Genomic DNA, 15,904 nt, shown 5'->3' with positions numbered 1-15,904 from the left:
CATCCCCAGAGGTGACTGGAGAAACACTTGGAACTTGAGAAAAATAAAATTTTTTCAGGATGTGGGGGGAGGAGCCAAGATGGTGGTGAGAGTAAGGCAGCAGAAATCTCCTCCCAAAACCATATATATTTTTGAAAACACAGCAAATATAACTATTCCTAAAAGAGAGACCAGTGGATACAGTACAAGAGCCTGGTACATGTACATCTGTGAGAACTCAGCATCTCACGAAGGGGGTAAGATTCAAGCCGTGGCCGGGCGGGACCGAATGCTCTCCCCACCCCAGCTCCCCAGCGGGAGGAAATGAGTCTGAGCGGGGAGGGAGTGGAAGCCCAGGACTGCTAAACAACCAACTCTGGTAATCTGCACTGAGACCGCAGACACAGTGCACGGTGTGCTGGATATTAGAGAAATGGTAAAGCAAAATCTGCGAGGGGTCCCCACAACCAGCTCCTCTGGGACAAAAGAAATGCGAGTACTTTCTGAAAGTCTTAAAGGGACAGGGACCTCACAGCTGAATGGAGTCATCCCAGCACACTCAGCGCGGCAGCTGGGAGTCCTGCGGAACTCCAGGTGCCGTAACCCGCTGGGCAGCAGAGCAGCTCTGAAGCCCCTCATGACAATAACCAGCCTGCCAGTAGTTCCAACAGCCGGTGTGGCCCCCGACAAGGGCTTCCCAGTAGCCCAGGAGTGACTGCACGTGCCCGCAGTGGCGGCAGAGCAGCCACGCCCCAGCAGTTCCCCAGAATCTCCTCCCAGCTTACAGCCGCCTGCACCAGACCCAAAGACTGCAGTCCGCGTGCAGCTGCCCAGTGCAGGCAGAGGGGCGCCACTCTCACAGGCAAGAACCCCCGGCATGCCTGTGACTTCCTGGTGGGCTCTGTGCTAACCTGATGGCAACCATGCCCACGGCAGCTTAGGGGATTTGTCCGGAGTCTGCTCCAGGAGTGCCAGTAACTGATACAGGCAGCAGAGAAGGGCAAGGTGAACGGAAAACAGGAAAGGACTTTGTTCTCCAAGCTGACACGCACGCTGCCTGCGTATAGCTACCTCTATCACCATTAAGAGGCAGAAGAATTTGGTCCAGTCCAGAATGACCCAGACAACCCCTGAGAGAGGGTCTGGGGAGATAGATTTAACCAATCTTCCTGAAAAAGAATTCAAAATAAAGGTCATAAACATGCTGATCGGAAGATTGGAGACTGACGAAAATTAGGCTTGGGGTGGATTAATGATTGTGCATTGAGTATTGACCCCCCTATACAGAAATTTATTGTGGTTAACAACTATTTGATCAGTAAATATGAGAGATGCCCTCACAAAAAAAAATATATATATATATATATAAACACACTTCCAATGGTAAAATAAATAAGTAACCGGGATGTAATGTATAGCATAAGGAATATAGTCAAAATATTGTAACAACTTGGTATGGTGATACCTGGTACCTAGAATTATCATGTATATAAATGTTGAATCACTGTGTTGTACACCTGAAACTAATGTAATGCAATGCTGTTGTCAACTACCCTTCAATAAAAAAAAAAAAAAAAAAAAAAACATGCTGATCGACTTGCAGAGAAATTCGCAAGAGCTAAAGGAGCAAGTAGGGAGGGAGAATACAGAAATAAAACAATCTCTGGAAGGACTTAAGAGCAGACTTCAAGAGGTTCAAGAGGCCATTAATGGAATAGAAATCAGAGAACAGGACCACAGAGAAGCTGAGGAATACAGAGATAAAAGGATCTCCAGGAATGAAAGAATATTAAGAGAACCGTGTGAACAATCCAAATGGAAGAATATTTGCATTATAGGAAAACCAGAAAAAGAAGAGAGAGTAAAAGGGATAGAAAGTGTATTTGAAGAAATAATTGCTGAAAACATCCCCAAACCGGGGAAGGAAATAGTCTCTCAGACCATGGAGGGGCACAGAACTGCCAACAGAAGGGGCCCAACGAGGACAAAACCAAGACATATAATAATTAAAATGGCAAAGATCAAAGACAAGGACAGACTATTAAAGGCAGCCAGAGAGAGAAAAAAGATCACCTACAAAGGAAAAGCCAACAGGCTATCATCACACTTCTCAACAGAAACCTTACAGGCCAGAAGAGAATGGCATGATATATTTAATGCAAAGAAACAGAAGGGCCTTGAACCAAGAGTACTGTATCCAGTACAATTATCATTTAAATATGAAGGAGGGATCAAACAATTCCCAGACAAACAAAAGTTGAGGGAATTTGCCTCCCAAACCACCTGTACAGGATATTTTAAAGGGACTGCTCTAGATGGAAGCACACCTAAGGCTAAATAGATGTCATCAGAGAAAGTAAAATCACACCAAAGAAAGCAGATCAACCAAACACTAACTAAAGGCAAAAAATAAAATCAACTACCCACAAAAGCAGTCACAGGAAACACAAAACAGTACAGAATAAAACACCTAACATATAAAGAATGGAGGAGGAAGAGTAAGAAGAGAGAGAAAATAAGAATCATCAGACTGTGTTTATAATAGCTTAATAAGAGAGTTAAGTTAGATGGTTAAATAGTAAAGAAGCTACCCTTAAAACATTTGGTAACCATGAATCTAAAGCCTGCAATGGCAATAAGTACATATCTCTCAATAATCACCCTAAATGTAAATGGACTGAATGCACCAATCAAAAGACACAGAGTAATAGAATGGATAAAAAAGCAAGACCCATCTATATGCTGCTTACAAGAGACTCACCTCAAACCCAAAGACATACACAAACTTAAAGTCAAGGGATGGAAAAAGATATTTCATGCAAAGAATAGGGAGAAACAAGCAGGTGTTGCAGTACTTGTATCAGATGAAATAGACTTCAAAACAAAGAAAGTCACAAGAGATAAAGAAGAACATTACATGATGATGAAGGGGTCAGTCCAACAAGACGATATAACCATTAGAAATATATATGCACCCAATACAGGAGCACCAACATATGTGAAACAAATACTAACAGAATTAAAGAAGGAATAGAATGCAATGCATTCATTCTGGGAGACTTCAACACACCATTCACTCCAAAGGACAGATCCACCAGACAGAAAATAAGTAAGGGCACAGAGGCACTGAACAACACACTAGGACAGATAGATTTAAAGACATCTACAGAACTCTACACCCAAAAGCAGCAGGATATACATTCTTCTCAAGTGCACATGGAACATTTTCCAGAATAGACCACATACTAGGCCACAAAAAGAGCCTCAGTAAATACAAAAAGATTGAAATAATACCAACCAACTTCTCAGACCACAAAGGCATAAAACTAGAAATAAATTGTACAAAGAAAAGAAAAAGACTCACAAATACATGGAGGCTTAACAACATGCTCCTAAATAATCAAAGGATCAATGACCAAATTAAAATAGAGATCAAGTAATATACCGAGACAAATGACAATGACAGCATAAAGCCCCTATTTCTGTGGGATGCAGCAAAGGCAATTTTAAGAGGAAAGTATATAGCAATCCAGGCCTATTCAAAGAAGGGAGAACAGTCCCAAATGAATACCTAAGTCACAATTATTGAAACTGGAGAAAGAAGAAAAAATGAGGCCTAAAGTCAGCAGAAGGAGGGACATAAAAAGATCATAGAAGAAATAAATAAAATGGAGAAGAATAAAACAATAGAAAAAAATCAATGAAACCAAGAGCTGGTTCCTTGAGAAAATAAAGAAAATAGATAACCTCCTAACCAGACTTACTAAGAGAAAAAGATAGTCAACACAAATCCACAGAATCAGAAATGAGAAAGGAAAAACCATGACAGACCCCACAGAAATCCAAATAATTATTAGAGAATACTATGAAAATCTACATGCTAACAAGCTGGAAAACCTAGAAGAAATGGACAACTTCCTAGAAAAACACAACCTTCCAAGACTGACTAAGGAAGAAACAGAAAATCTAAACACACCAATTACCAGGAACGAAATTGAAAAGGTTTTCAAAACACTACCCAAGAACAAAACCCCGGGCCAGATGGATTAACCACTGAAATTTATCAGACATACAGCGAAGACATAATACCCATTCTCCTTAAAGTTTTTCAAAACATAGAAGAGGAGGGAGAACTTCCAAACTCATTCTATGAAGCCAGCATCACTCTACTACCAAAACCAGGCAAAGACCCCACCAAAAAAGCAAATTACAGACCAATATCCCTGATGAACATAGATGCAAAAATACTCAACAAAATATTAGCAAACCAAATTCAAAAATACATCAAGAGGATCACACACCATGATCAAGTGGGATTCATCTCAGGGATGCAAGGATGGTACAACATTGAAAATCCGTGAACTTCATCCACCACATAAACAAAAAGAAGGACAAAAACCACATGATCATCTCCATAGATGCTGAAAAAGCATTTGACAAAATTCAACATCCATTCATGATAAAAAGTCTCAGCAAAATGGGTATACAGGGCAAGTACCTCAACATCATAAAGGCCATATATGATAAACCCACAGTCAATATCATACTTAACAGCAAGAAGCTGAAAGCTTTTCCTCTGAGATTGGGAACAAGACAGGGATGCCCACTCTCCCCACTGTCATTTGACATAGTACTGGAGGTCCTAGCCATGGCAATCAGACAAAACAGACAAATACAAGGCATCCAGATTGGTAAAGAAGAAGTCAAACTGTCACTATTTGCAAATGACTTGATATTGTACGTGAAAAACCCTAAAGACTCCACTCCCAAACTACTAGAACTAACATCTGAATTCAGCAAACTTGCAGGATACAAAATTACTACACAGAAATCTGTTGCTTTCCTGTACACTAATGATGAACTACCAGAAAGAGAAATCAGGAAAACAATTCCACTCACAATTGTATCAAAAAGAATAAACTACCCAGGAATAATCCTAACCAAGGAAGTGAAATACCTATACCCTGAAAACTACAAGACACCCTTAAGAGAAATTAAAGAGGACACTAACAAATGGGAACTCATCCCATGCTCTTGGCTAGGTAGAATTAATAATGTCAAAATGGCCTTCCTGCCTAAAGCAATCTACAGATTCAATGTAATCCCTATCGAAATACCAACAGCATTCTTCAAGGAACTGGAACAAAGAGTTTAAAATTCGTATGGAAGCACAAAAGACCCCAAATAGCCAAAGCAATCCTGAGAAGGAAGAATAAAGTGTGGGGGGAATCTCGCTTCCGAAGTTCAAGCTCTACTACAGAGCCATGGAAATCAAGACAATTTGGTACTGGCACAAGAAGAGACCCACAGACATGTGGAACAGAATAGAGAGCCCAGACATTAACCCAAACATATATGTTCAATTAATATATGATAAATGAGCCATGGATGTACAAAGGGGAAATGACAGCCTCTTCAACAGCTGGTGTTGGCAAAACTGGACAGCTACATGTAAGAGAATGAAACTGGACCATTGTCTAACCCCACACACAAAAGTAAATTAGAAATGGATCAAAGACCTGAATGTAAGATATGAAACCATAAAACTTAGAGAAAAACATAGGCAAAAGTCTCTTGGACATAAACATGAGTAACTTCTTCATGAACATATCTCTCCGGGCAAGGGAAACAAAAGCAAAAATGAACAAGTGGGACTATATCAAGCTGAAAAGGCTCTCTACAGCAAAGGACACCATCAATAGAACAGAAAGGCATCCTATAGTTTGGGAGAATATATTCATAAGTGAGAGATCCGATAAAGGATTGACATCTAAAATATATAAAGATCTCATGCACCTCAACAAACAAAAAGCAAATAATCCAATTAAAAAATGGGCAGAGGATCTGAACAGATACTTCTCCAATAAAGAAATTAAGATGGCCAAAAAACACATGCAAAGAGGTTTCACACCACTAATCTTCACGGAAATTCAGATTAAAACCACAATGAGATATCACCTCACACCAGTTAGGATGGCTACCATCCAAAAGACAACACCAAATGTTGGCCAGGTTGTGGAGAAAGGGAACCCTCCTACACTGCTGGTGGGAATGTAAATTAGTTCAACCACTGTGGAAAGCAGTATGGAGGTTCCTCAAAAACCTCAAAATAGAAATGCCATTTGACCCAGGAATTCCACTCCTAGGAATTTACCCTAAGAATGCAGCAGCCCAGTTTGAAAAAGATATATATGCACCCCTATGTTTATCACAGCACTATTTACAATAGCCAAGAAATGGAAGCAATCTAAGTGTCCATCAGTAGATGAATGGATAAAGAAGATGTGGTACATATACACAATGGAATATTATTCAGCCAAAAGAAGAAAACAAATCCTACCATTTGCAACAACATGGATGGAGCTAGAGGGTATTATGCTCAGTGAAATAAGCCAGGCAGAGAAACACAAGTACCAAATGATTTCACTTATATGTGGAGTATAAGACCAAAGAAAAACTGAAGGAACAAAACAGCAGCAGTATCACAGAACCCACGAATGGACAAACAGTTACCAAAGGGCAAGGGACTGCGGAGGATGGGTGGGACAGGAGGGATAAGTACAGGGAAAAAAAAAGGGGCATTACAATTAGCATGTATAATGTGGCGGCAGGTGGGTACTGGGCATGCTCTACAACACAGAGAAGACAAGTAATGATTTTACAGCATCTTACTACGCTGATGGAGAGTGACTGTGAAGGGGTATGTGGTGGGGACTTGGTGAAGGGGGGATCCTAGTAAACACAATGTTCTTCATGTAATTGTAGATTAATGATACCAAAAAATAATAATAATAATAATAATTTATCTCACATTATATGTGAAAATGAACTAATAAAAATGGAACATAGACCTAAATTAACACCATTAGTTTAAAAATTAACAGTTAAAACATAAATAAAACATCATCGGGTAACGGTAACTCACCACAATATGCGATGTTTGTCAGACATTCACAGTCATAATGCAGCTTGACTGTGTTGCAGAAAATCTCAATATTATTTTTAAATTGGCAGAGGCAGCAGGCCATACGGCTAGGTAAAATCCTATACATTGAAACACAGAGAATTAAATCAGTGGGAAAGGAGTTACTTGACTAGGTAGAAGAGGCAGGCCCAGGCCTCCCACAGGGCTGTGCAAAAGGAGTTCTTGGAACATATGGCCTGTGAAGTTGGGTAGGGATGAGCTGGCCAACCGCTGTTCTTGAATACTGTAAACAAACAGGAGGACAGAGATGCCTAACAGTAGGGTAAGAATGGAAGTGGGTATCGTAGGCCTAGAATAAAGGTGATAGGGATTAGAACTGGGTGACACTGATCTGTTAGAAATAAATGACATAACGGAGACAACTGAGGAAATTTGAATATCAACTCTTCATTAGATAACATTATGCACAGGAATTTCATTTCTTCAGTGTGTTATTAGTATTTTAAGTATATAGGGGAATTATTTGGATACCCAGAGAGGAAGGCATATAGCTGACAAGAGAGGGACTGACTGGCAGACGCTGTGGGACGTTGAGGAAGATGAGGCTAGAGCAGTGGCCAGTAGATCTGACGGTGAGGGGAAGACAGTCATTTCTCAGCTGCCCTGACAAAAATGGCGAGAGCAGACTGCTAAATGCAGGGGCCTTTCCCGTACTAATCGTGTGTAAGGCCATCAGTTCGCCTTAGCATAATACCAAATTTCTGTTACCTTGCCATACTGGAGGGGGATGGCACAATTTCAGGTGCAGTAAGTTGTGTAATAAATTGTCAAAAGCCCTACAGAAACATTTTTTTTAAACTGCAAAGATAAAAAAACGAAATTTGACCCTTATCTCAAATTATATGTGAAAATGAACTAATAAAAATGGACCACAGATAGACCTAAATTAATTAACCAACAAGAATTCAACTTATTAAAAGAAAACATAAGAGAAAAATCTTTGTGACTTTGGACTGGCAGTGGGTTCCCAGACAAAAATTTCTTAGATAACACACAAAAGAGGCACAAATAATATAAGAAAAATTACTAAACTAGAGCTAATCAAAATTCAAAAATTAAAGACTTCTGGTCTTCAGAGATACTTTAAATAGAATGAAGACAAGCTATAACCTGAGAGAGGATATTTGCTAAACACGTATCTGAGAGAAAGGACTTTTTCTAGAATATATAAAGCACTCTTAAAAATCAACAGTAAGATGAATCCCCAATTCAAAATAGGTTTGAACAGACATGTCATTAAAGAAGATGTCTGCACATGTATAGACAACATCATCAGAGATTCGAGATCTATTAGAGAAATGCAAATCAAAACCACAATGAGACACAACCACAGACCTCCACGAAAGGCTAACATTTGTAAAACACTGAATATAAGGATCAGGTGAAGATGTGGAGCAACAGCCAACTGTCATGCACTGCTTTCTGGAATGCAAAATGGTGCAGCTACTTTAGAAAACAGCTTAGCAGTTTCTTCAAAAGTTAAATACATACCTAGTACAAAGACCTGCATGTGAATGTTTATCATAGCTTTTTATAGCCAAAACTAGAAACAACTCAAATGTTCGTTAATTGATGACTGGTATGGAACTCTACTCAGCAGTAAAAAGGAGGGAAAGCTGTGACAACATGGATGACCCGCAAAAAGATTATGCGAAGTAAAAAGAGCCAACACAACATGTTAATGCGATATGAGTTCATTGAGAAGACCTTCTGGAAAAGGCAAAAACGGCTGAGATGAAAATCAGACTGGTGGTGGCCCGGGGGCTGGTGATGGGAGAAGGGGTTTGCCTGCAAACCGCCATGAGGGGCCTTTCTGGAGTCACACGAGTTCTGCATTTCAAATGGTGGTGGTTACATAACTATACATTTGTTAAAATCCATCAAACTGTATTCTTAGAAAGCAAATTTGATTACATGAAAATCACACATCAATAAGCCTGACTTAGTAAAATAATGAAACTTTAAAAAATCAACTAAGTGAAAATAAATATAAGAAAAATCAACTTACAGTTTTTCTAACTTGGGGCTCATCATGACGATGCTCTCAACTGTTTTAAGTGTCACTTGGGTTTTTCCCATGTCTCTGAAGTAAAAAGCACAAACGTTTATGATACGAACCTAAACACAAAAGCTCTATACTTAAAAAGATACTTGACACATTATTACTTCAGTTTTGGCTTCTCTATCTAGGCAGCTCGAGTTTACCTGCCACAGATGATAATTCCAGAGAGAAATTACTGAAGAAATTTAAATTTATTTGCATCATCAAATTAATGACCTTGGCCCTGAACACTACGATCTTTTGTCATTGCCCTGCTCCTTGTTCTCACCTGCACCTACGACTCTAGATTATAATTTTTTTTTAAATACACCTAATTCCTCTTTGCTTTCTGTGGTAAGTTATATTTCTACATGCATCTGCACATTCCATATCTATGTGCATTCTTCAGCACCACACTCTTTCTCTGATAGCTTGTCTTGCACATATACATTCTTTCTTAAACCTTTCTTTGCCCAAAACTCTTATTTCAATAACCCAGGTAAAATTAAAATTATTCTTTTTTAGTCAAAAAAGCAAAATACTTAATTTTTGATGAAAGTGAAAGAGCAGAAATTATCTGATAAACCATGAGATTGTTGCAATACTTACAAATATTTTAATGCTCTCAATTTGAAAAAATAAGAATCTTCAACAGTTGTCAGAGGATTATGACTGAGGTTTCTGAAAAAATGCAATGGAATTAAAATTATCTGCATTTCATGAAAAGTAAACATTTTTTTTTGGTATAGGACTTAAACATTAAAAGAAAAAATCGTTATCTGTCTTTATTTATAAATCACACTTAGAGTCTGTAAAGCACTCTTACTTTGGGAACTACATACCTAGGTCTCTAGATGATAAAGGGGAGAAGAGAAAAAGGAAAACACAGAAAAAAGTGGAAAGCAAAGACTTTTCAGATTGAGAATCCCACAAAGTGACTATGCTGGGAGGAAATCCCCTTGCTCTGTAGGAAATGGTATTCCTAGGTCCTCCATAATCCAAGGTGCTTTTCTTTCAGTTCTGGAAATTAAAATAGTTCCACAGCTTAAACCACGCAGGGACAGCAGGACCAGTTCCTTGCTTTTGGACCCAAAGAGACAGGGATAAACCTGAGAGGAGGCAGTAAAACCCCTGCTCCCGTCACAGCCTTGGCTACATTGCACACAATCACCTGTTCACTTAGTCAGTCTCCTGGATTGTCAGCTCCTTGAAGGCAGGGACCACACTTTACTGTCAGTGTCACTCCTGTGCCTGACATGGTGCCTGGTGTTTACTAGGTATTTAATAAAAGTTTTTGAATAAATAAATAACACTTTGCTTACACATCAACAAAATGAACAAATTCATTTTTGATGCAAATTTTTATTCCAAAATGCTGAGATTTTCTTCTCCATTCTTTAAAACAAACAAGACCAAAACAAAAACAAAAACAGGAAGGGAAAATCTTCCTGTAAATTAACTTTACTCAAGAATCATTAGTGCATTTTGCAGAATATTATTATCACAACTAATATCTATTGGGCTGCTAGGCATCTGTGATTAGCTTTTCACATTTAATCCTCACAATAACCTTGTGTGATTCATATTATTATTATTATTACCCCATTTTACAAGTGAGGAAACTGAGGTAAAGAGAGGTTATATAACTTGTCCTAAATCATCAAGATAGTACTAAGAAGCAGAGCTGAAATCTGAACTCAGTTCTGGTTCCAAAGCCTGGGTTTAACTTGTATGGGAGAAAGGGATTTAAGACACCTTTTACTTTAACCTCAATTTTGACAGCACTAAATAGAGAAATACCTTTTCGAACTTGATCTACCCATCTGGGAACCTCTATGAGAATTACATTTTCTCTTTTTATTCCTTTTCCCTAATCATCTCCTATGCTTAAATATCTAATTAGCCTGTGGTTATTGAGACTTTAGAGATTTAAAACCATGTTGCAGGAGAATTAGTGAAAATGATGGAGTAAGGACATCTGAAAATTTATCCTATAAAAGCAACAACAACAACAACAACAACAACAACAACAAAAAACTAGCAGAAATGGCCAAACCAGCTTTTTCCAAACTCTGCATATTTAATCAGTGGGCTTACAGCAATGTGGGGAGCATTTATTCAAGAAAAACATTATTTTCTCTACAAACAGTGAGACCTGTGCTGCTTTAACTTCTCCTAGACCTTTGCTCTCCATCCAGTGGTTCCTTTGAAATACAGCCTGAGTTCCTTCAGAGCCTCCTTCCCAAAGACTTGTCTCCATGTTACTGTCTGGTGGTTCCCTGGAGGACCTTACCGGAAAGGCTTGACTTTGACCTGACTGGGAGCTGCCTAGTGCTAAAAGCCTGTCCTCAGGGGGCATTTTTTAAAACAATTACAGGTAAATGGTTTAATGTGGTAGGTGTGTGAGGCAGTGGACAAAAAATAGCCAAACCAAAAAGCGTAAAAGGACAAGCTGAGGGAGGAGATGTTCACAGAGACTTTGAAAGGCTCCAACACATTCCTGGGAAACTGGAAGCCCATGAGACATATTCCTAAGAATCTAAAAGAAAACCGTTAGCACTAATCAATGAGGTCAGCAGGGTTGTGGAAGACAAAATGAGTAAGCAAAAATTAGCTGTATTTCTGTACACTAGCAGTGAACAATCCAAAAATGAAATTGAGAAAACAATTCCAAGTCTAACAGCATCACAAAGAATAAGTCTTAGGAAAAAATTTAGCTAAAGAAACGCAAGATTGATTCACTGAAAACTATGAAACCCAGTGATTTGCCTGTGTCACAGAGAACTCGGCTGTGCCACAGAGCACTCAAGCAAAAGGGAGGAAAACCCCATTCCTTATTGGATAGTCAGGAAAGAAAGTATATGGAATGAGGCTACAGCAATGTATTTTCTTTATGACTATTTTGCACACGACAGCTTAACACTAACATCTTTTTCCATTCCTCAAAGGTTCCTACTGCTCACAGATAATGCACGTCAGAGGTGAACACAGTTTGAAAGGTATTTTTCTGGGTGACTGGGGAGAGAAGATCCCTGTGGCAAGTTTTCAGAACTCCTTTCATTTAAAAGAAACTGATGGCTGAGGAAGCACCGACACCATTTGCTCCCTGGAGAACTTTGTGCTAAACCTAGTTCTTTCAGCGCTGTGTTCCAAGAGCAGGAAACAGGTTCACAAGTGGAACTTTGAGGCCCACACACCATGGCGAGCGTCACAGTAGTGGATCCCCGTGACAATGCTGGCGTGGGTGTTACATGATGGAGTGTGGTTGTTGCCTGTGCAAAAGATCAGGAAAGCGGAGCCTGTCATGTATGACTCAGACATGTCTCCCGGCCCCTCTGTACCTTAGTTTCCTCATTGGAAAAAAAATGGATCTTACAAATTTTTCAGAGCTCATACTGAGCTTACCCCCAGCTAACTAGTAACTGTATCATGTTTTTACACATATTCATTGTAAATTTCACTTACAATGTGTGTAAGAACTGCATTCCATGCCAGGCCTGAAATGTTCCAAAGCTCAGTTCTCCAATTAGATTGCAGCCAAGATTTCTACAAGAAAAAGAAAAAAAGTATTTCAGAACATTTATCCTTTGGCAGGGATTCTAACCTGTATATGATGAAACATAACCTCAATACTTCTTCATATACTGAGGAAATCTCACTATGGAAGATATTTGTTTTGTTTTTAATATTTGTATGAAAAAACAGATTGTATTCAAGTATGCTTGTTTTATAAAAAAGAGAAAGATGGACTAGTGATTGACATCTTCTTGTTTTTTTCCTGGTATCAGTGGTATTATTACAGAAAATACAAATAAGATAAATAAAATATATTTGTATGAAAGATTTATACTTTCATGTTTATACATGTATTGCTAGACACAAAGGAATAAGTGCCCAGACACTTGTCTAAGTGATCTTTAATTCTCTAGAAAAGGGTTCCATGACTGCACTGCTGACATCTTGGGCTGGATAATCCTTGTTGTGGGCGCTGTTCTGGGCACGGTAGGCTATTGAGCAGCATCTCCGGCCTCTGCCCCCCAGATGCCAGCAGCATAACTACAGTTCTGACAACCAAAATGTTTCCAGACACGGAAATCACCCTACTTGAGAACTCCGGCTCTAGAATGAGTCACTCTGATCCATATGATAATTCTTACACTAGTGTTTCCTAGAGACAAAAAGGATGTGGCCACATAATTTTAGTAGCTCTCCATTTAAAGTATTTCAACATAAGAGTTTTACAATTAAGTTTATAAAAATTCCAAACATTATTAAATTGTATTTGTAACTTACATAAACTGCAGAAAAGGTAGTGATTCGAATGTAAGTCTTTCAATAGCCTGTATTTTATTGCAGGATAAATCTCTAGGAAAAGGGAAAGGAAAAATATTGTCTCAGCCATCAGATATCTAATTAGCAGAGATAACTAGTAGAGGTTAGAATAATCACACTGAATAAGTAGCTCTTATCTAAACTCTACACCTTAGAAATTATTATGTGAAACTTCCAGAGCCCCTATCCCTGCCCTCACCTAAGCCTCACTTTCATTATCTTCATAAATAAAATATACAACCATAGATCTTGAGAGATTGTTGAGATAATCCTTCCTGACAGCAGAAGGACTGATTAGATCAACTTTTGTGGTCTCATCAAATTCCACAGTAGGAGCTCAAAAGCTTTTATCTCCATATATAATTTCCAATATTGAAAGGAATATTCTCACATTTACAAACCTTCCTGGTTTTATTCTTTCTAGGCCATTTCAGCACCAGAAAAAATAAAAGATGCTCTTTCACAAAATTTGAAAAGAAGTTACACCTCTAATTATAATTACTTTGAACTAATTCAGAATTATAATTTCTATTATTTTAACGGAAGCTCACTTTTGGTTTCCATTGCTTTAATATTCCATGAATTTAACTGCTTCAGTTGTACAGTGGTGGGACAACAAAAAACAACAACATGCGATCGGATTTTTATTTTAAATCACTCACTCTTGTCTATTACAGGTGACTCTTATTTCCATTGATTCAGGCTTAATCCCTCACTTTTCACCTAGATGCGTATTAACTCTTCTGAAGGGTATGTCTGCCTCTGGTTCATTCCTTTCTAATCGGTCCTGCACAAAGTCACTACATTAACTCTCCATGAGAGGTTCTCAAACACCAGCATCACTTGGGAATTTATCAAAGATGTAAATTCTCAGCCCTACTCGGGACCAACTGAATCAGTAACTGTGGGGTGGGTGCTTGGGCTGTGAGAAGCCCTCCAAGTGATCTTCCAGCAGGCTGAAGTTTGTCCTAGAGTGCTGCTGAGATAACATGACAGCTTGGCCTTCGAAGCCCCAGAAGGTTTGGCCCAAGCCCCCGATGTACTCTATAGGACAAGGTTTTTTTCCCTTGTGCTGCCTTTCTGCCACTCTTCTTTGCAAACTTATTCTTCCCAAGATGTCTGTCTGATGATACCCAAAAGCCCCTCAAGATGCTGCTCTAACAGCATTGCTCTTGTAGCATCTTTTTTCCTAACTTGAAGCCTTTTTCCCCGCTTTTGCGCTCCCCAAACAATTCATACCTCTCACTGCCCACATCCATTTCCTCTTTTTAATACTTATTTTTACACCCCATTTCCTCCGAGTATAAACTCCCTTACAGTATGGACAAGGTCTTACTTACCTGCACTGTCTACCATGTTTAAAACTGACACATGGACATAAACTCAAATATTTATAAAATGAATGAAGAGCTGGGGAGTAGAAGAAAAGGGATCATTTAAAAATAAATGGCTTTTCAAATAGCTCCCTCTTCTGTGCCTCTGCAGCACTTTGTCATTCATTCAGTGCTTATACACGGTGGTCTGAGCCGGCAAGTGCATTTCCCCTGTGAGATCATGAGTTTCTAGAAGGGTAGGAACCCTGTCTTACCCACTTTTGTGCCTATAATACTAGGCACAGTGGTTGTCATATACTTTTTTGCCTTTTTATCGATTGGCATTTTTTTAAGTAATGACAATACTTATGATAATGAAATACTTAGCTTACAAAACATTTTACAATAGAAGCAGTGAAGGGCCTAATCCACTGAGCAGTTATCTCACTTGTGTTCGGAAGGTTTGGAGCCCAGATGGCAGAGGTACCTAAGAAAATCAATACAAAAGTGTCCCTTGCGGCTTGAAAGGTTTGAAAACTCAAAGGACTATTTTTATTGTCATGTAAGACCCTTTATATCTGACTCCCTTAGGTTTCTATATTTGCAAGAAGAATCTTTTTGCAAAAGAGCATCATTAATGAGCGTAATAAGGATGACATGTATAGTTCTGCATGCAAAAGACAAAGAACAAACATTGACCTTTTATAGCAACATAGTATCTCCTTACTTCTAAACAAAAAGAAGTACTATGTAGGCATTACTTCCTTGACAATGAGACTGGAGAGATTTTTAGTTGGTAATTAGAGAAGTTAGGGCCATTTCTGATATGCTTATTTAGTGTAAATGTAGACATTTCCAACTATATCAGTTAATCATCACTTCAAATATCTGTTTTTTAATATTGGTATAACAATTCCTGCATTGAAATCCTAAACACTAGTCTCTTCTCTGGGTAACTATATTCTTGATAATGTTGTTTACATAAATCATCTACTTAAGTACTTAATATTTCAATGTTAATTTAGATTAAATTATAAAAATATTCTGGGTTAATGGCATTCACGTTAATATAAGTATTCTATATTTTCTTGTCTTTTGGGTGACAATATAGTCACCTTTCATTCCTCTCATCTCACTAAACCAACTTTTACAAATCTTTTCTGTAAAGGTTCAAAAGTAAGTATTTTAGGCTTTTCAGGCCACATAGAGTCTCTGTTGCATGTTTTTCTTTCTTTCTTTTCTTTTTTCCTTTTA

The 15,904-nt window shown here is 38.5% G+C and overlaps 2 protein-coding genes across 3 annotated transcripts in view; both read right to left on the bottom strand.

Moving 5' to 3' along the window:
- The window catches only part of LOC130683528 (leucine-rich repeat-containing protein 37A3-like), a 148,525-nt gene that overhangs the window by 30,674 nt on the left and 101,947 nt on the right, over positions 1–15,904 (bottom strand).
- Positions 1–15,904, bottom strand: part of LOC130683521 (leucine-rich repeat-containing protein 37B-like) — a 37,411-nt gene that overhangs the window by 3,628 nt on the left and 17,879 nt on the right. For both annotated transcript variants that reach the window (XM_057501226.1, XM_057501227.1), the window contains 5 exons: positions 13,299–13,370; positions 12,471–12,551; positions 9,615–9,686; positions 8,973–9,047; positions 6,905–7,023 (listed from right to left, as the gene is read on the bottom strand). In XM_057501226.1, coding sequence (XP_057357209.1) covers positions 6,905–7,023; positions 8,973–9,047; positions 9,615–9,686; positions 12,471–12,551; positions 13,299–13,370 — 419 coding nt within the window. The remainder of the gene's footprint in view (positions 1–6,904; positions 7,024–8,972; positions 9,048–9,614; positions 9,687–12,470; positions 12,552–13,298; positions 13,371–15,904) is intronic.

This window comes from Manis pentadactyla, chromosome 4 (genome assembly GCF_030020395.1).
Source record: "Manis pentadactyla isolate mManPen7 chromosome 4, mManPen7.hap1, whole genome shotgun sequence".
Lineage (NCBI taxonomy): Eukaryota > Metazoa > Chordata > Mammalia > Pholidota > Manidae > Manis > Manis pentadactyla.
The sequence above is the reverse complement of the archived record's forward strand: the minus strand, read 5'-3'. Positions and strand labels throughout refer to the sequence as shown.